The sequence below is a fragment of the Lipophrys pholis genome, assembly GCF_963383615.2.
Source record: "Lipophrys pholis genome assembly, chromosome: 2".
Classification (NCBI taxonomy): domain Eukaryota; kingdom Metazoa; phylum Chordata; class Actinopteri; order Blenniiformes; family Blenniidae; genus Lipophrys; species Lipophrys pholis.
Window position 1 is genome coordinate 38,033,545 of NC_137636.1, and position 20,000 is coordinate 38,053,544.

The 20,000-nt window shown below is 46.4% G+C and overlaps 3 protein-coding genes across 4 annotated transcripts in view; 2 read left to right on the forward strand and 1 right to left on the reverse strand.

The window, feature by feature from the left end:
• Window positions 1–880, forward strand: part of LOC308125181 (annexin A2-like) — a 13,218-nt gene extending 12,338 nt beyond the window's left edge. Inside the window, exon 11 of the mRNA XM_080488721.1 lies at window positions 741–880. Coding sequence (XP_080344847.1) covers window positions 741–800 — 60 coding nt within the window. The 3' untranslated portion in view covers window positions 801–880. The remainder of the gene's footprint in view (window positions 1–740) is intronic.
• A 7,776-nt stretch (window positions 881–8,656) lies between these two features.
• LOC308125740 (phospholipase A and acyltransferase 4-like) lies at window positions 8,657–15,466 on the reverse strand. Of its 2 annotated transcripts, XM_080489702.1 has the most exons (7): window positions 15,328–15,466; window positions 14,657–14,773; window positions 14,219–14,332; window positions 10,170–10,224; window positions 9,888–10,002; window positions 9,449–9,720; window positions 8,657–9,240 (listed from the first exon to the last, which is right to left on the reverse strand). In XM_080489702.1, the coding sequence occupies exons 4-7, from the start codon at window positions 10,182–10,184 to the stop codon at window positions 9,148–9,150; spliced, it is 495 nt and encodes a 164-aa protein (XP_080345828.1). In that variant the 5' UTR covers window positions 10,185–10,224; window positions 14,219–14,332; window positions 14,657–14,773; window positions 15,328–15,466; the 3' UTR covers window positions 8,657–9,147. The 2 variants fall into 2 exon arrangements, with proteins under 2 accessions (XP_080345828.1, XP_080345827.1); XM_080489701.1 differs by lacking the exon at window positions 14,219–14,332 and having other exon boundaries at window positions 8,658–9,240.
• Window positions 15,326–20,000, forward strand: part of LOC308125731 (annexin A2-like) — a 13,130-nt gene continuing 8,455 nt past the window's right edge. The window contains exon 1 of the mRNA XM_080489690.1: window positions 15,326–15,636. The gene's annotated coding sequence lies outside the window, so the exon portion shown is untranslated. The remainder of the gene's footprint in view (window positions 15,637–20,000) is intronic.

A 20,000-nucleotide genomic window follows, 5' to 3' on the forward strand; every position in this document is an offset into this window, starting at 1 on the left:
AGAACCAACTGAAACAGAGCCAACAGAACTGACATAAACAGAACCAACTGGAACAGGACTGACAGAACTGACTAAAACAGAACCAACCAAATCAGCACTGACAAAACTGACTGAAACAGAACCGACAGAAACAGAACCAACCAAAACAGAACCGACAGAACTGGCTGAAACAGAACTGACTGAAAAAGAGCAGACAGAAACATAACCAACTGGAACAGAACAGAACAGACAGAACAAGAACTGACAGAACTGACCGAAACAGAACCAACAGAACCGACTGAAACCAACAGAAACAGAACATACTGAATTAGATCCAACAGAAAAAGAACCAACTGAAACAGAACCGATCAAAACCGAACGGGCAGAAACAGAACCGACAGAAACAGAACCAACAGCACTTACTGACACAGAACCGATCTAAACAGAACCAACAGAACTGACTGAAACAGAACCGTCTGAAACAGAACCGACAGAACTGACTGAAACAGAACTGACCAAAACAGAACTGACAGAACCTACTGAAACAGAACTGACAGAAACAGAACCTACAGAACTGACAGAGGAACTTACAGTATAAAGATAATTTACAATATATGATAATATAAAGATTTATTTTTCAGGATCAAGGACAGTACTGACTGTGTGTGTGTGTGTGTGTGTGTGTGTGTGTGTGTGTGTGTGTGTGTGTGTGTGTGTGTGTGTGTGTGTGTGTGTGTGTGTGTGTGTGTGTGTGTGTGTAGGAGCACACTAAAGGAGACTACCAGAAGGCTCTTCTCAGTCTTTGTGGAGGAGATGATTGAACCTGATTCTGTTTCCCAGAATGCCTCTCGGTGGAGGGGGCGGGGCCAACTGACTTACCTGTGAAATAAAAAGTGAACAAAAATAAATGTGTTTGTGTGAGTGAACAGCAGGGGTCAGCAGAGACCACAACACACAGGGGGGGCAACATACAATACCTTTGTTGTGCTACATATATTATTTACAGTTATCAAATATATAATATCAAATACTTTACAACTGTTATTAGATTAACCAGCCTGAGCAGCTCTATCTAGACAGTAACGTGATTTTCTAGATTAAACCAGCCTGAGCAGCTCTATCTAGACAGTAAGATGATTTCTTAGATTAACCAGCCTGAGCAGCTCTATCTAGGCAGTAAGATGATTTCTTAGATTAACCAGCCTGAGCAGCTCTATCTAGGCAGTAAGATGATTTCTTAGATTAACCAGCCTGAGCAGCTCTATCTAGGCAGTAACATGAAGCAGGAACATGAATTAACAAAGAGGAACATGATTTTGAGAGTTTAAGCAAATGATGACAGAAAACAAGCGACTTCAGAAGCACCTTTCATGAGGAGTGGAAGTGTGTGTGTGTGTGTGTGTGTGTGTGTGTGTGTGTGTGTGTGTGTGTGTGTGTGTGTGTGTGTGTGTGTGTGTGTGTGTGTGTGTGTGTGTGTGTGTGTGTGTGTGTGGTTTGTCCACTGGGTGTGGCCGGAACTGTTGGGGGGGGACCCGTAGCGACACCCCGGGGCCCGAGGCCATCGGGCCCGGACACCGCCACCCCGGCAGACGGCAGCCCCCTAGGCCCGGGGAGGCCCCAGCGAACCACCCCAGAGAGCCACGGCCCCTCCCAGAGAGCATCAGATGGAGAATGCAGAGAGGAATCCCCCTCAGGCAAGAGGGGCCCACAAGAGAAGGATAAAGGGCACAGGGCCCCAGGCCCCGACCCAAGCCGCCAAGCCGAGAAAAGGCCGGAGCGGGAGGCCCCCCGGGCCGAGCGGGCTGAGAGCCCCCCCAACTCCGGCGGCGAGGCCCGCCGCACCCCCGGATACTGACCCCCCCCCCCCAACCCGGCAAAGCAGAGATGGCCCCAGCCGCCGCGCCCCGGGCCAGGCCCGCCCCCAGACCAGGAAAAGCGAAGGCCCGAACAGGCCCCTGTCGGAGGACAGTCAACTCTCCACCCCCAGGAGCCTCATATACCACCCCCCACTTTCCCGCCCTATGATTCTCCCCCCGATCTTGAAAGATACACCCTCACCCCCACCCACCCCCACCGCCACCCCCACCCGACACAGACTCAGACACAGACACAGACACAGACACAGACACTCACACTCACACTCACACACTCGGGTCGGGGGGGGGGGGGTGATGCCTCTCGCCCCCCAGGCCCCCAGCCCGGCCCCCACCCGGCCACCGCGATATCCCATCCTCCACTAATCCAACAGCGAATGGGGAAGGAGCACCGCACCCCAGCCCCCCCACGAGCGCCATGCCCGAGGGAGCGCACCCCCCGCATTCCAGCCGCACTCACCCCGGGCCGGGTCGGGACACCAGCGGGAGGTTCTGGGGGGAGCCACATCTCCCGCCCTCCCTCCACCCTGTGGAGTGTTGGATGCATGTAGGGGTGTGTCTTTGTGTTTTGAGGAGGTGGGTGCAATGTGTGTGTCTATGGTGCGGTTTATAATTGGGGGGTCACGGGGCCAGGGCGTTCTACCGCTGCCAAGCGGCAGAACCCCGAAAGCGGTTTACCCCCCCCAGTGGAGTCATGTAAGGTGAGGTAAGGCAGGGAGGGTTCTGAGGGAGGGAGTCCCCCCATCGCTAGGACCTTGGCCCAGCTGGACCCCCCGCGCTGCCCCACCCCACCCCCGAGCGGCCGGCTTAGGACCCGGGGAACTAACCCCCCCCGACAAGGCGCCGTAAGGGGACCCGGGCAGGGAGCCCCCACCCCACCCAACGGCCAGACAGCAGAGTGCAAGACCCGCAGGGCCCAGTGCGAGCCCGGCTGAAAGCCAGTGGTTAGGGCACCCCCCTCACACTCACACACTCACACACACACACACACCCACACCCACACACACACACACACACACACACACACGCACGCACGCACGCACGCACGCACGCACACACACACACACACCCACACCCACACCCACACCCACACCCACACGCACGCACGCACGCACGCACGCACGCACACACACACACACACACACACACACACACACACACACACACACACACACACACACACACACACACACACACACACACACACACACCTCCCATATATCAGGCCCTGGAGGTCACTCTCAGTCAACTGTCCATCCAGAACCCGGAGCCCCTCCGTCCCCCCACTCCCCCAGACCCGGAGCGCGGCAGCAGGGGCCAGCCCGCCCCACTGACAACACTGCATATTTGTAAAACTCAAGCTGTTGCAGTAAAACAGTGACTTACATACTAACTGCTGAACAAACCTGCTCATGTACTTTTCTTTATACTTCCTTAGTGTGATGAGCGTCTTCAATTATCCAGGCCCATGAAGTTCTGCTTTGTGAGCACAATGACCAGATTTTACAATTTTTTCATAAAGAAACAGCTTCACGTCACCAAAGCTATTCCCACAACAAAAAGGCTTATGCTTTGCTTTTACTGAAGTATTCATCGTAACTAGTACATACAGAAACTTCTTCTCCTGGAAGATGCTCCAGGCTTCAGAGATCATCAGCCTCCTTCCAGAAAAAAGGTCAAACCAAGAGGAAAGAAACTCTGAATGAAGAAGTCATTCAATCCATGGCCAAGCTTTGTGTTTTCTCCCTACAATTTCTCACAGGCCAAAGCCAACACTGACATCTACTGGTGAAAAAGAATAATGGCCTACATTTATGAAGCAGGTAACTAAAAGTTCCCTATTTCCAGGAGCACCAGACTTTTTAAATTATATTACTGAAATAATAGAAATAACAGCAAGGGACCAAGTCCGTTAAGATAAAATCAATACTTTTATATGTGAGAATATAAATACGAACCAAATCAAATATGAACGGACGAATCTCCTCAGCCAGTGCTTTCCTGTGATTAGAAACAAACAAACAAACAAAATAGCTTGATTTTCTACACGAATATCTTTCACATATGAAAACACATCAATGTTTAACCTGTAAATTATTGCCATAATAAATATTCAGTGTGTTTTGGGTGTGAACAAGCAGCTATACATGGAGACATTTAAAAGGGAGTTCAGCTCACTTTGTTCAAAACTAAACACAAGTGTATTTTTATATTTTTTAAATGAAGATGAACCAAGTTAAGATGAAACCTAATTCACATTTTCAGTTAAAACCAAAGCATCTGAGTCAGTCAGTCATGTGACCAAGTTAAACATTTAACATTTTAAGTCCAGGGGTCTCATTTATAAAGTCGCTGAAGCACAAAACAGGTCCTGAAAGATACGTACGCCACGGCGAACACAAAGTTTGTGATCTATAAAAATAAACTTAGCTGGAGAACGTTGGTACCGGTACGACAACTTAGAACCTTGAGCAGCACATTCTGGAGACGAGGAACCTGGTGGTGCTGATGGTGAGGTGGAGAATTGAACCAGATTCATCTCATCCATTTATCATCTTCAAATATCAGACTTATTGATCCATGTCATCATAAACAGCCGAGCTGCAGAGTTCTAGATGTTTCTTTAGTGGAACGTTACTGCTGAATCAGCAGAACCATGTTCATATGTCAAACCTTCATCTTCAAATGATCCAGAGGATAGAACTGATTGATTATCAATGATCCAGAGGACAGAACTGATTGATTATCAATGATCCAGAGGATAGAACTGATTGATTATCAATGATCCAGAGGGTAGAACTGATTGATTATCAATGATCCAGAGGATAGAACTGATTGATTATCAATGATCCAGAGGACAGAACTGATTGATTATCAATGATCCAGAGGACAGAACTGATTGATTATCAATGGTGACAAAGTGAGTAACAATCAGTCTAATTCCAGAGTAAACACATAAATAGTGCGGTGACAGTCGTGAGTAAAGCTGCAGTGTGGATGTTCTGCTGTTGTGTAAAAACTGGTTCCCGTCCTCTGGAGCTCACTGATTGAGTGTCTCCAGTCTCTGGGGACGTCTGTTCTTTTATTAGGATTTACAGCTATAAGGTACAAATATACTAAACTATGTACACGGTAACAACTACAGTGAGTCTCTGGGAAAGTCTCATGCTAAAAAACTGCAATTGAGATGATTTACCAACGAGTTACATGTAAAATAAAGAAATGATAGATTTTATATTTCTTATTCTATTATTATACAGACGTGATCGGTGATACAGTTTAGGATATTTTTACATTATGGCTGTAAATCCTGATAAAAGCTGCTCACGGTACGGTCATGCACTCTGGACGCTCTGCTGCTGCAGACGACCTCCACCCTCCTCCTCCACCCTCCTCCTCCACCCTCCTCCTCCACCTCTAATGATTGAAGATAAAACACAAAGTCCACTGAGTCTTTTCACCGTCCCCGTTCAAATATTTAATTTATACATTTAATAAACAGATAAAACTACCATGATGTCACTCTCCTCCATGATGTCACTCTCCTCTATGATATCACTCTCCTCCATGATGTCACTCTCCTCTATGATGTCACTCTCCTCCATGATGTCACTCTCCTCTATGATGTCACTCTCCCCCATGATGTCACTCTCCTCTATGATGTCACTCTCCTCTATGATGTCACTCTCCCCCATGATGTCACTCTCCTCTATGATGTCACTCTCCCCCATGATGTCACTCTCCTCCATGATGTCACTCTCCTCCATGATGTCACTCTCCTCTGTCCTCCACCTTCAGATCAGGCTCTTCTCCTCCACCTCTTCAGTCACTGATCTCTCAGACTCTCACACTATTTCCAGTAGTGATGTCGAGCTGCTGATCACTTATATTTTCTTTGATTAGTGATTCCACTACTGTGACACCAAATAATATCATCTCCTGACCTCCACCTCCTCCATCACTATTTCTCACTCCGTAAAATTCCTTTTCTTCATCTTTTCTGTCAGGATTTAGTGTCAAATGCCGGCGATCAACAGGCTGAATGACCACTGCTGGTAGAAAGTGGGCGTGTTGAGGGCGGGGCCTGAACGGAACCTTCCAGGTGGACTAGATCTATAAAAGGAAAGTGTGTGCAGATGTGCGTACGCACGGTTTTATAGATTACAATGTTTTTGGTGCACGCCATTTTCTGCTTTTGGGCGCACAAACATTTTTATTAGGAATCTTATGAATGTTTTATAAATGAGACGTCTGGACCAGAATCTAGTGTCATATCAACACTGGGGGCCATGATAAGGAGTGTTAGAATTCTCAGTAAACTAAGGAAAGGAGGTTCACTGCTACCTTTAGAACCTCCTTTAGCCTAGGATCCACTGATGCTTCCTTTAGAACCTCCTTTAGCCTAGGATCCACTGATGCTTCCTTTAGAACCTCCTTTAGCCTAGGAACCACTGATGCTTCCTTTAGAACCTCCTTTAGCCTAGGAACCACTGATGCTTCCTTTAGAACCTCCTTTAGCCTAGGATCCACTGATGCTTCCTTTAGAACCTCCTTTAGCCTAGGATCCACTGATGCTTCCTTTAGAACCTCCTTTAGCCTAGGAACCACTGATGCTTCCTTTAGAACCTCCTTTAGCCTAGGAACCACTGATGCTTCCTTTAGAACCTCCTTTAGCCTAGGAACCACTGATGCTTTCTTTATAACCTCCTTCAGCCTAGGAACCACTGATGCTTCGTTTAGAACCTCCTTTAGCCTAGGAACCACTGATGCTTTCTTTAGAACCTCCTTCACCCTAGGAACCACTGATGCTTCATTTAGAACCTCCTTCAGCCTAGGAACCACTGATGCTTCCTTTAGAACCTCATTTAGCCTAGGAACCACTGATGCTTTCTTTAGAACCTCCTTCACCCTTGGAACCACTGATGCTTCCTTTAGAACCTCCTTTAGCCTAGGAACCACTGATGCTTCCTTTAGAACCTCCTTCACCCTAGGAACCACTGATGCTTTCTTTAGAACCTCCTTTAGCCTAGGAACCACTGATGCTTCCTTTAGAACCTCCTTTAGCCTAGGAACCACTGATGCTTCCTTTAGAACCTCCTTCACCCTAGGAACCACTGATGCTTTCTTTAGAACCTCCTTTAGCCTAGGAACCACTGATGCTTCCTTTAGAACCTCCTTCACCCTAGGAACCACTGATGCTTCCTTTAGAACCTCCTTTAGTCTAGGAACCACTGATGCGACCACATTTAAAGGAACCCACTCATCGGAGCGTTCAGGGAAACTCAGGATGACTGAAAAAGGAACAGATCATGTAAGTTACCAAAGCAATAATCTGCCTAGAACAACTTGAAATCATCTAGAACCCAGATCCCAACTAGGAATGTTCTGGATGATGTAGAACCAACACAGGAAAGTCCAGTTTCCTTTGATTTACATTCAAACCTGAGATATTTGACTTTATATCAGAGGTTAGAACCTCAGAGGAACGTGAGAGGAACCACCTTTATACTACTTTATACATTTCTACTTGTTTCACCACGACAGACGTCACTAACCTTCACCGCCGTCACATTATTATTACGCCACCTAGTGGAAGTTTGGTCTGACTGTCACAACAACATGATCGCCTTTCCTAACTCCTTTAGGAAGCCTTCTAACACCTTTCCTAACTCCTTTAGGAAGCCTCCTGACACCTTTCCTAACTCCTTTAGGAAGTCTCCTAACACCTTTACTAACTCCTTTAGGAAGCCTCCTAACACCTTTCCTAACTCCTTTAGGAAGTCTTCTAGCACCTTTCTTTAACTCCTTTAGGAAGCCTCCTAACACCTTTCCTAACTCCTTTAGGAAGTCTTCTAGCACCTTTCTTTAACTCCTTTAGGAAGCTTCCTAACACCTTTACTAACTCCTTTAGGAAGCCTCCTAACACCTTTCACTAACTCCTTTAGGAAGCCTCCTAGCACCTTTACTAACTCCTTTAGGAAGCCTCCTAACACCTTTCACTAACTCCTTTAGGAAGCCTCCTAACACCTTTACTAACTCCTTTAGGAAGCTTCCTAACACCTTTACTAACTCCTTTAGGAAGTCTCCTAACACCTTTCCTAACTCCTTTAGGAAATCTCCTAACACCTTTCCTTAACTCCTTTAGGAAGCATCCTAACACCTTTCCTTAACTCCTTTAGGAAGCCATCTAACACCTTTCCTAACTCCTTTAGGAAGCTTCCTAACACCTTTACTAACTCCTTTAGGAAGTCTCCTAACACCTTTCCTAACTCCTTTAGGAAGCCTCCTAACACCTTTCCTTAACTCCTTTTGGAAGCCTCCTAGCACCTTTACTAACTCCTTTAGGAAGCCTCCTAACACCTTTCACTAACTCCTTTAGGAAGCCTCCTAACACCTTTCCTTAACTCCTTTAGGAAGCCTCCTAACACCTTTCCTAACTCCTTCAGGAAGCCTCCTAACACCTTTCCTAACTCCTTTAGGAAGCATCCTAACACCTTTCCTTAACTCCTTTAGGAAGCCATCCAACACCTTTACTAACTCCTTTAGGAAGCCTCCTAACACCTTTCCTTAACTCCTTTTGGAAGCATCCTAACACCTTTCACTAACTCCTTTAGGAAGTCTCCTAACACCTTTCCTTAACTCCTTTAGGAAGCCTCCTAACACCTTTCACTAACTCCTTTAGGAAGTCTCCTAACACCTTTCCTTAACTCCTTTAGGAAGCCTCCTAACACCTTTCCTAACTCCTTTAGGACGTGACATGTCATATTGATTCTTCCACGACACAAAGAAAAGACAAACACAATTGAAATAATTGTTTCTTTATTTCAAACATTGACAATCTTTTTAATATCAGTAGAAGAAGAATCAGTTTCACTTCACATTCCTGTGAGCTGTACAAACAACAGCAACAATAACAAATTATGTATATTGACTTGTTAAGAATTGTTCATTTGAGCTAATTGAGTAAACTACTGATGAACTGGTATTTATACTTCATATGTGTACTACTACATGAAGGTTTCATCCTCTAAATTTCAAACTCTGACATTTGAACTTGGCACTTTGGTAAGAAACTGTATTTTCAAACTTTGAGGTCTGATGTCAGAAAGTCTTTGTCCCACATCAGGCAGCTGGAGACACAGGTGAAGGTAGACTGAACCACATTCAAACTGATATTTGTTATTTAGTTATGGCGGCAGAGTCATCGGTGACACTTTGCTGATGATCTGCTCATGAAGTTTCTCCGCTGAGGCGACGCTGGACTTCCTGTCAGTGTGTCGCCCTCTTCTTTCCTTTAGCGTCTCACCAGGGAGAAAGCCAGTCCCACGACCCCTGCCGAGATCATCACCAGACCTGTGGCCACACTTAATGTTATGGCTCCTAACACCTGCACAGAGGACCGGACATGTTTCAGTCCCTGACCAGGACGTTATGGACAACGGACGTTCAACATTTAAGCAGGAGATTAGTGTCATTCTGTATCGTACAGACCAACCAGCCCCAACAGGCCAAACTGTGTCCAACATAAGAACTGTGTCCAACATAAGTGACCATCTCATGATTTCAGTGTCAAAGTGTCTTCTGGGTCCACCTACCTGGCGGGACCACTTCTTGCCGTAGCGCAGCTGAGTGGCTAAATGTTCGCAGTTGCGACTGAAGACACGGTAGGACTGAGTACTGCCCACCAGAGAACAGGCCTCTTTCACGATGACGTCTGCTGGGCGGGGTTTGTACCGCTTGTCCATGTTGTTGTTGATTTTCCACTTGCTGGTTCCCACTACGTCCTCCAGCTTCTCTCTCCTCACCGTGGCCGTCCCACCCCCAACAGACATCCCACTGACACTGCCACTGACACTGCCGAGTCCAGCTGGGGACAAATATGATGGAAAGACTGTTGATTAAAACATGTTTTCTCTTGTAAAGTTTATATTCTGGAACTATTGAGGGACATGTTGCTTCTTGAGGAGTTAAGATGACAAATTGTGTTGATTGTTTGTGACGTGTTTTGTTCCACACTTTGGGTTTGGGACTCACATTGTCCTGTCAAGTGAACGACGTCGCCGTCGCCAATGTACACAGCCCAGTGCTGATAGCCGATGCGAGAGATCTCAATCAGGTCCCCAGGCTGTGGTTCCTCACCGGAGCGACGCTGAAAGACAAAACAGACCGTTTGACTTTGTCTGGTACCAACTTCAGCATATTGGACTCAGACCAGCTGACATCTGGACAAAGACAAGACTGTTAAATAGAACCGTCCTGTTGATCAATCACAGCTCTGAGTCACTATCAGATCAATAAGATATGAGATCTCCTCACCCGAGCTCTGGACATGTTTGTCTTTGTGTTGGACGGACTCGATGAACTTCAGCCGCTGCAAAAACAGACATTCATGTTTGAACATAACAGATATTAGCAGTTCAAAAGGAATCATGAGAAGATTCTTTATTTTTTATTTATTTATTTATTTTTTTTGCCGTTGTCCTGTTCGGCAGCTTGGGCCAACAATATGATGTGATCTAGAACCTTCGGAGTCAGAACAGATTTTGGTCTTGCAACAGGGAGAGACCTGGAGTCTCCTCCTGTTGCCTTCTCCGTCAAAAGATGGCATGGCTGCCGTACACGACCGGGGGGGAACGCTCAAAGAGAGAGAGAAGAGAAAAGAGAGAAAAAGTTTGAGGGAGGAGGGGGGAGGGGGGATAACATACAATATCCTTGTTGTGCTACATATATTATTTGCAGTTATCACACTGATCCAAATATTTTCCAACTGTTTGTGGATTAAACCAGCCTGAGCTGCTCTATCTAGACAGTAAGATGATTTCTTAGATTAACCAGCCTGAGCTGCTCTATCTAGACAGTAAGATGATTTCTTAGATTAACCAGCCTGAGCAGCTCTATCTAGACAGTAAGATGATTTCTTAGATTAACCAGCCTGAGCAGCTCTATCTAGACAGTAACGTGAAGCAGGAACATGAATTAACAAAGAGGTGACAACAAAAGAGGAACATGATTTTTAAAGTAGAGATAGAGAACAAGCAACTTCAGAAGCACCTTTAGTGAGGAGTGGAAATGTGTGTGTGTGTGTGTGTGTGTGTGTGTGTGTGTGTGTGTGTGTGTGTGTGTGTGTGTGTGTGTGTGTGTGTGTGTGTGTGTGTGTGTGTGTGTGTGTGTGTGTGTGGTTTGTCCACTGGGTGTGGCCGGAACTGCTGTGGGGGGACCCGTGGCGACACCCCGGGGTCCGAGGCCATCGGGCCCGGACACCGCCACCCCGGCAGACGGAAGCCCCCCAGGCCCGGGGAGACCCCAGCGAACCACCCCAGAGAGCCACGTCCCCGCCCAAAAAGCACCTGACGGAGAATGCAGAGAGGAATCCCCCCCAGGCAAGAGGAGCCCACAAGAGAAGGATAAAGGGCACAGGGCCCCAGGCCCCGACCCAAGCCGCCAAGCCGAGAAAAGGCCGGAGCGGGGCCCCCGGGCCGAGAGCCCCCCCAACCCCGACGGCGAGTCCCGCCGCACCCCCGGGAACAGGCCCACCCAGCGCCCCCCCCCAACCCGGCAAGGCAGAGACGGCCCCAGCCGCCGCGCCCCGGACCAGCCCCGCCCCCAGACCCAGGAAAGCGAAGGCTGGCGCAGGCCCCGGTCGGAGAACAGTCAACTCTACACCCCCAGGAGCAGATTCTTTATAGCGTGATGTGGACTTTGTGGTCAGTCGGCACGGTCAGCGTGGAGCTTTACAGAACTTTTTCTGCTTCTTGTGTGAAGCAGTTTCTTTTCCTCATTTCCAAAGTTTGAACAAACAAAACACACGTTTGTAGTTTCTGCTGAAGTTTAATGTTGTTCTGCTTTGCTTCTGCTTTTCAAGACCTCACAGAGGAAACATCTGAGTTTGGACAGAGAATCAGAGCGGGGTCAGAGGTGGAGCCCTGTTCAGCCCTGTTCAGCCCTGTTCAGCCCTGCTCAGCCCTGTTCAGCCTTGTTCAGCCCTGTTCAGCCCTGCTCAGCCCTGTTCAGCCCTGTTCAGCCCTGCTCAGCCCTGCTCAGCCCTGTTCAGCCCTGCTCAGCCCTGCTCAGCCCTGCTCAGCCCTGCTCAGCCCTGCGCCCCCCATGACCCCCATGCCCCGATCACAACTCCCCCCTGCAGACTCACGTCTCTGACTTGTGGCCATAAAATAGTCCCAATCATTCCTGCTGCTTTTGTTTTTTAACATATTAAAAACTATATTTAAGGTCAATCTAAGTTGACGCAGCCCCACATTGTCCAGGTTGATAGGTTGTTTGTGCTGAACAGTGTGAAGAAGTTTGCCCTTCTGGGGGGTTTCCTGTGATGCCCACAATAATGGAGGTTCTTCCTGTCCTCACAGTCCTTCATCTCATAATAAACTTCTTCTATCTTAAAAACCAAAGCAGCACAAACCATCAAGACTATTTTCACTGAGTTGTTCGTGAAGTTTCGTCCTGTAAAAAAATCAAAGGGAAATTAAAGCTGCAAGCAGCGTTGGTAGGGACCTCGACCCTTGCCGGACGACGGCCCGTCGGACTTGCCCCTATTATGGCCTCTTTGGAACCCTTGCCCCGCCATAAGGGCCACACCAAATTTCAGCTCAATCGAACAAACTTTGTTAGCATCCTAACCGTAAGGCGTGGTCAAAAGTTGGCGGAAAGCAGCTAATTAGCTAGTGATCCGTAACCGTAGCGCCCCCATAAGGCCACACAGCAAATTTCAGCTCAATCGAACAAACTTTGTTAGGATGCTAACCCTAAGGCGTGGTCAAAAGTTGGCGGGAAACAGCTAATTAGCTAGTGATCCGTAACCATAGCGCCCCCATAAGGCCACCCATAAAATTTCAGCTCATTCCAACAAAACTTTGTTAGCCTGCTAAGTAGCATGAGCAGACCTGTGATGTACCTGAAAATCACACAGGTTATACCCCCAGGTGTTGTTGACCCGAAATCTGGTCTAATCTCAAATGCTAACCAGCTAAGTTAACAGGCCTAGCATTAGCATTAGAGAGCATTAGAAAGCATTAGCATTATGTCACAGTGCCCACTAGCATGTTAGCTCCTCCACAAAGCACACATGGTAGCTTCATTATACAGGTCAGCTCATAGACAATGCTGGGGGAGACTGAAGGAACATTCCGGAAGGTGTGACATCATCCCTGTCTGTGTTCACACAGCAGGGCGTGGCCCGCAGCTAAAATGAGTGCATGTGATCAGAGTGAGAGGCAGACGATTTTCCGAAAATCTTTTGGAAACAACTCCTCCGAATCAATACTTGTCGGGCAGCTATGTGGATAAAAATATAATTTCTTGAGAGGAATTTTTGTCCTCTTTCAGTCTGTGTGGGTTTGGAATCAGTGACGCGTAAACTTTAGACTGTAGGAGTCGCAGTTTGACGCAAACGCGGGATTTTCCTCAATCAGGCTCAATGTTAAATCGTGGGTGAAAAAAAATCAGACAGCATGTTTCTTACTCGTCAAAAAGGCCCTTTCTTATGGAATTTTCCCCACAATTCCTACATCATCGTGTTCGTAAGGTTCTTGTGGTGATTGTGATGTGCTCGGTTTGTGTCTGCGAGGCACGGTTTTGCCACATTTGATAGTTGTTCGGACTGTTCTGTCACGGCTGTTTTTGAGGTGAAATTTCGGTTTTCCCATGTATCTGGATGGGAGGAGGGAGGAGGAGGGAGGAGGCGTGATTTTGCTAGGAAACTTTGAGGGCTAATAAAAATGAAACCATAGCATTAAATAACAATCTGTTCTAAGTTTTTGAAGAGGACAATCTCCTCTTTTTTATGATACTGTTTTCAAGCCGATGCTTTCGCCCTAGGAGGAGATAGCGTTTGCGTAAAGGGTATTTGGGCAAAAATCGTATTTTGAAAGGCAAATTGCGGACTTCCTGTTGGTTTTAGGTCAAAAGTTAGAGCGCGTAAATCGTAGGTCTCGATGAGACGAACAAATTAGTTTTCGTTTGATGTCTCTACGACATTCCTACGGGCCTCGGTGGCCGTTTAATGTTCTAGGCGGCGCTAGAGAGCCATTTTTGGACTCTGGGGGATCATTTTCACATATGTGAACTTCTATCCCCGTCTAATTGAGCGTGCAAAATTTGGTGAGTTTTTGAGCGTGTTTAGGGGGTCAAATATGAGCCAGACGGAGAAGAAAAAGAATATATAATAATAATAAGGCCCAGCCTTTGTTTCTCGCCTGCGGACAAACACAATAGGGACCTTGCCGGTAGGCTCGGTCCCTAATAATAATAATAATAAGAAGAAACATTACAAAAACAATATGAAATCGCCAGGTCTGAAGGGGCCTCGTCTGGCTTTCCACTTCCATTCATGCGTTTATGTTTCCTCTTCTTACCTTTAACAACGTTAGTTTCCAGCAGTCGTCCTAAACATCAAATCTCAGTAACGAAAAGCAGCGGAACCGCCCGGGTTCTGCTCAGGATGTCCTGACAGGATGAGGGTTGGACCACTGAGGGGCCGGACATCGAGATATAAACCCCTCATTCTTCAGACAAAACAGGTTCTACATAGAAAATTCAATTTAACGCAAAAATCAAGAAATTCATCATGATCGTCATGCTTACAAAGTTAAAGCTAAAGGGTCTGTGTCTACTTGACTTTTTCTTTAGCAGTTGTTTTATTTTCTTTAATCATCTGGTCTGTGTTTAGAAGGTCCATGTTATCGTATTTGTCTGCAGAACCGACAGAAATAGAACCAACAGAGTGAAAGTGAAGGACTGGAACAGTAAAACCAAACAGAACCGACAGAAATCGAACTGAGTGAAGAACTTACTGTCAGGTGGACCCTGTTTTGTGCACTGTTCCCACAGGACTGGAGATTTTTGCTGGGATTCACTCCCAAATGACGAGGCTTAAATTTCTTTTCCCATTTATTTTTCAGGTGAAAAACCTGGAACACACAGTGTAAATATTCATTCAATATTCGTTTTAAATAAAGTAGAGCAATATCCAACAGTAAATGTTCAGTTATACATTAAATAAGTACATTTCTATTATATATTTATACATATACATACACATACATATATAGATACACTCATACACATATATTTCATTGATATACTTCACAATAAACAGGTAAATATTATTTACAATGAAGCTATTTCCATATTTTTTAATTACTATACATAATACAAATAAATACAATAAGAATCGTATATATAGTACTTCATGTATTTTGAATTTAATAATCTAACCAACAATCATGACTTCCTTTTCATTTAGGTTGAGATATCAATTGATTTCATTTGTACATTTATTTTCATTGCACGTTTTATTTAATAATACCCCTTTACCAGTTAAAGTAAACACAAATTTAGCCAACTGAGGGCAAACCACAACGTGAACAGCTGTATTTAAAAAGTCCCACATTTCCGGACGCACTTAAACGCACCTCACAGTCCAAACTCAGCGTGAAAGTGAAAGTAAACAATCGCCTCTTACCGGCAGTCATCTTCAGTTTTATTTGAGTGGGAACCCGTTTCTGCACGTCCTTCGGCCACGCTGAAAAGCACTTCAGCGCTTCCTCAGCTCACTTCTTTGGCTCTGGCTTCCACAAACGCCACAGCTGATGACGTTGAGTTGAACCTGAAGCACTTCCTCCTCTCTGATTAAGACAGCTGGAGCACCGCTGCTGCTTCCGTGAGGGGAGGGCTGCGTGCCTGTGCAGCTGCGCAGCACTCTTCCTTGTTCACCGCAACACCTCCCACTCAACCTTCTTGTATCGACAATGGAAGGTTGCGGAAATTTAAGGTGAACTCAAAGTCATTTTGAATGGGAATCTTGTTCCACGACAGGCAGGAGAACAATGAGCCGCCTGACATCTCTTCGTAGTACTATTCCAATGCGGCTCTCCTGTTGGTCATGGGATATTGAGGACTGGACTGCTGTCGTTGTTTTGGCATTGGAACACAATGTCCAGCTGCAACTTGAACTTTGGCATCCCTGACGACACCCTTTGAGTCTGCAGTCACAGCAACAACACTTCCAAGTCTGAATTGTCCACGCAGAGCATTCTGATCACAAAGCCAAACCACATCCCCCACGGCAACATTTCTTTCAGTCGTATGCCACTTAGGACGGATGAAAAGATTCGGGCCAGCAAGTTGGCACCAGGCTTTCCAGAAGCTGTTGACTTGGTTTTGGATATCATGAAGTCGCTTGAAGGGGTAGTTATTAAAATCAAAAGATTTAAAGTCACCACATTTTGATGCTCGACCCAGTAGAAGTGAATTTGGCGTCACATACTGAATGCGATCTTCACTACTCTGGACTCTTGCGTCAATAGGCCGCTCATTAGCCAAATTTGCAGCCAAGTGAAGTGCTGTGAGGAACTCAGAAAAGGTAAGGCTTTTTGATTGTCCTAAACTTTGAAGGGCCCTCTTGGCGATCTTTACTGCTGCTTCAGCAGCTCCATTTCGATGTGGCGAATCAGCAGGTAACACCTTCCATATCCAGCTTGTCCCGTTCTTTACTGCACACTCTTCCAGACTTGCAGTGTTTTGGTCTTGCAGGAAATCATGCAGGTCTTTCAGCACGAATCTTGCACCAATAAAGTTTGTCCCTGGATCTGACCAAACTTTCTGGGGGTGTCCTCGGATGGCAGAAAATCTTTGGTATGCCATTAGGAAACTTTCTGTGGACATACTGCTGGCCAGTTCTATGTGGATAGCCCGGCTTGCCATGCAGCAGAACACAACTCCCCAGGCCTTTGAGGACACTCTTTTCCTTACATCATCTTTCACCAGGTATGGCCCAAACAGGTCAACAGAGGTAAACTGGAATGGTAAAGCAGGTCTTGACCTCTCCGTAGGTAGATCACCCATGACTTGCTGACAGACCCGAGCTTTTGCTTTTCTGCAGTGGATGCATTCATTGACCACCTTTTGAGCTAGCCTTCTCCCTTGCACTATCCAGGCCTTTTTCCTCATTCTCAGCAGAGTTCCAGCAGCCCCCTCATGGCCTTCTTGATGACTCTGACGAGCCAATAGAGTTCCAAGCCAAGTATCAAAAGGAATTAACGGGACACCCAAGCAGTCTTCTTTGAAATGCTGAACTCGGCCTCCGCACATCATTAGCCCAGTTGCTTCATCCTTGTACACAACCAGCCTGTTTGTTGTGGTGCTGGGGAAGGTTACCCCTTCTTGGGCTGCCAGACAGAGATCTCGGAAAGCATCTTCCCTCTCAATTACAGTGATGACACCAGCTGACTGGACTGCCTCCCACTTTAGTCTCCCTTCGGCTTTGATACCAAGGAACTTTTTGGCTGCCCTCCAGACCATTGCCAGTGTCTTTAGTAGGCTTGCTAGATTGCTGAACCACTTTTCGTCAACAAGTTTTGTGATTGCGGTCCCGTCAGGTGCCCTGTGCAGCTTTCTTTGGATAGGAGGGAGTCTTTCCTTCAGTTCTTCCCTTGTTTTGGCGTGAGTCAGTGCAGCAACAAAAGTTTTTTTCTGAATACGCATGATATTTTCTTTTGCTTCAACAGCAACATCCATGGCTGATTTGATTGGCCATTCACTTTCTGGGAGGCTCAAGAACTTTGGGCCCACCTGCCATGCTGAGTCTTCATCCAAATCTTGGGGTCTTGCACCTCTTGAGGTAATGTCTGCTACATTGAGCACTCCAGGGATCCACCACCAATCTTGGACGTTTGTGCTGCTTTGGATTTCGCCGACTCTATTGGCAAAGAATGTTTGGTAGCCATAGCTTTCCCGTTGGATTGCTCCCAGAACCGTCTGGCTCTCAACAAAGTGATACCATCTGTCAACACAAATCTTGCAGTGTTTTAGGAAATACTTTTTTAAACGGGATGCAAACACAGCACCACAGACTTCAGCCTTCACTGCGTCCCCTTTATGATCCAGTGGTGTCAACTTGGCTTTGGACTCAAATAGCCGTATAGTCACACCTTGACGACACTTCCATCGTAAGTACATTACTGCACCATAAGAATGTTCACTACCATCAGAAAATGTGATACCCCAGGGCTCAGCACTTGAGTCCTTGGGTGTCAGGGATCGAGTGAATCTCAATTGACTGAGCTCAGTGTAGTTCTCAAGTAAGCTGATGGCATCTTCCCGCAGACCTTCAGATAAAGGTATGTCCCATGTATCTTCTGACGGGCAGTGCTTCACCCTCGCTTCTTGAAATGCTCTCCTTACTAGAATAGCCCCTTTCTGCTTGACTGGAGTCACAAGGCCAAGGGGATCATAAAGGCCGGAAACTTGACTTAGAAGCTCTCTTCGGGTGAATGGGTTTGGAGTTTGTGATCTTACTTCATTTTTTGACAGATTCTTTCCCAATCGCATCTTCTTTTTCGAAAAATTCACAGCTACCATCAAGCGAAGCTTGTCATCTTTAGGATCATAGCCAAGACCTAGTGCTTTATTTTCCTCTTCAGAGAGTTGGTTTGGGAGGACCATTACAGAGGATTCTTTTGCTCTCAGCTTTCCACTTTCTGGCCTCCCACTTTGGCCAGTGTACACCCATGGCTTCATGTGAAATCCACCGGCTTTCAGGATTTGTTCGATGTTCATGGTCATCTCTTTTAGCTTGTTTAGATCTTTGTGAGAGGTAAGAATATCGTCCACATATGTATCTTGCTCCAAGACTCTACGTTCTTCTTTAAGGTGGTCAAACAATGGCAAGTTTGCTGTCTCCCGCATGGCAACCTGAGTGATACAGCCTGCTGGTTTGTCACCAATGTTGACCCTTGTGACTGCATATTCTTGAATGTCTTCATTCTCAGCGTCTCTCCAGAGAAAGCGATGTAGATGGACTTCTTGATCCTCAAGCCAAACTGAATTATACATCTTCTTGATGTCCCCGAGCGCAGCATACACACCTTGCCGGAATCGTAGGAGGACAGCACGGATGCCATTAAGGACATCTGGGCCTTTGATCAGTAGATCATTTAGGCTTTGACCCCTGAACTTTTGGCTGCTGTTCCACACAAGGCGAACTGGAGTGGTTGTTGAGTGTGGATTTGGTGCAATGAGGTGGCTGATATACCATACAGGACCAGACCAACTTTTTATTTCTTCTTTTGAGAGCTTGACTGCAGCCTTTCGATCAACCATGTCATGAACTTCAGTCTTGTAAACCATTTTCCATTCTGGTTCTCTTCCCAACTGTTTTTCAGTCCTCAAGAATGTTGCCTCAACTGCTCTTTTATTGTTTGGTAGAGTTGATGGATCCATAGACCAGGGATATTTTGCATGCCAGTGGGGCTCCTCACTGTGGTGATCTCCCATTACATAGATTAATCCACTCTTTATTTGCTCCAGCTCTCGCTCTTCAGAGAGGGACATCTCTTTTCCCCCAGGTTGACAATTTCCACATTGACAACCACCACACCTGGGTTGACACGCAGCTCCTATGCTGTCTCACTTCCACCAATCCATAAAACTTCGGCTGGCAGCTCTCATTGTGGTAAGCGTTTGAGGTGGAGACTTTGGGATTTTACAGGTGACTTCTCTGTACTCTGTCGCCGCTGTCCGCATGGAGCGTGCAAAATGCGTTCCGGAGTTGTGAGCTGTAACGGTTACCTCTTCCAAGAGATCTGGGTGAGAGCCCCCCACCGTCTTCCCAAGGGGACCTTCCCACAAGACCAGATCTCCAACAGACCGGATCTTCTGTGGGACAAGTTTTCCTTCCTTATGACTGATGAGAAGATTAATTTGTGTGGGCCGGACCAGTTCATGGAGGGGTACATCGGGAAATATCTTTTGCAGTTTTTTTGGCGACACACAGTGATTGACCTCGGCAATGCTGTCAAGTCCATAACAAACAAGCTGGTGAGATCTTAGGGTGCCGTTTGTGGTTGCAACACGGACTTTTAGTAGATAGCGCTTTGTGTTTACAGTGACATGCATCCCTCCAACACCATGAACTATGAGGGTCATAATTAGTGTCGGATGCCAAGTCTATTAAGGTCCCGATTTTCTGCCCAGCGTTGGCAACCACCTCTAGAATCATCATTAAAACTGGAAATTCATGGAGGTCGTTTTTGAATTGCGTTCATGTGCAACTGAGCTGAATGTTTTTGAAACAGTGTTGGAAAAGGCGTTCCGACACTGCAGAGCTAACTCGGGGGACAACTTGGTTAGGAACTC

What these genes read in the sequence shown, in the direction of transcription:
- LOC308125740 (XM_080489702.1), bottom strand. An exon ending in CGTTCACTTGACAGGACAAT is followed by an intron (nt 9,721 to 9,887) that starts GTGAGTCCCAAA and finishes ATTTGTCCCCAG; the next exon opens with CTGGACTCGGCAGTGTCAGT. An exon ending in GCAAGAAGTGGTCCCGCCAG is followed by an intron (nt 9,241 to 9,448) that starts GTAGGTGGACCC and finishes TCCTCTGTGCAG; the next exon opens with GTGTTAGGAGCCATAACATT.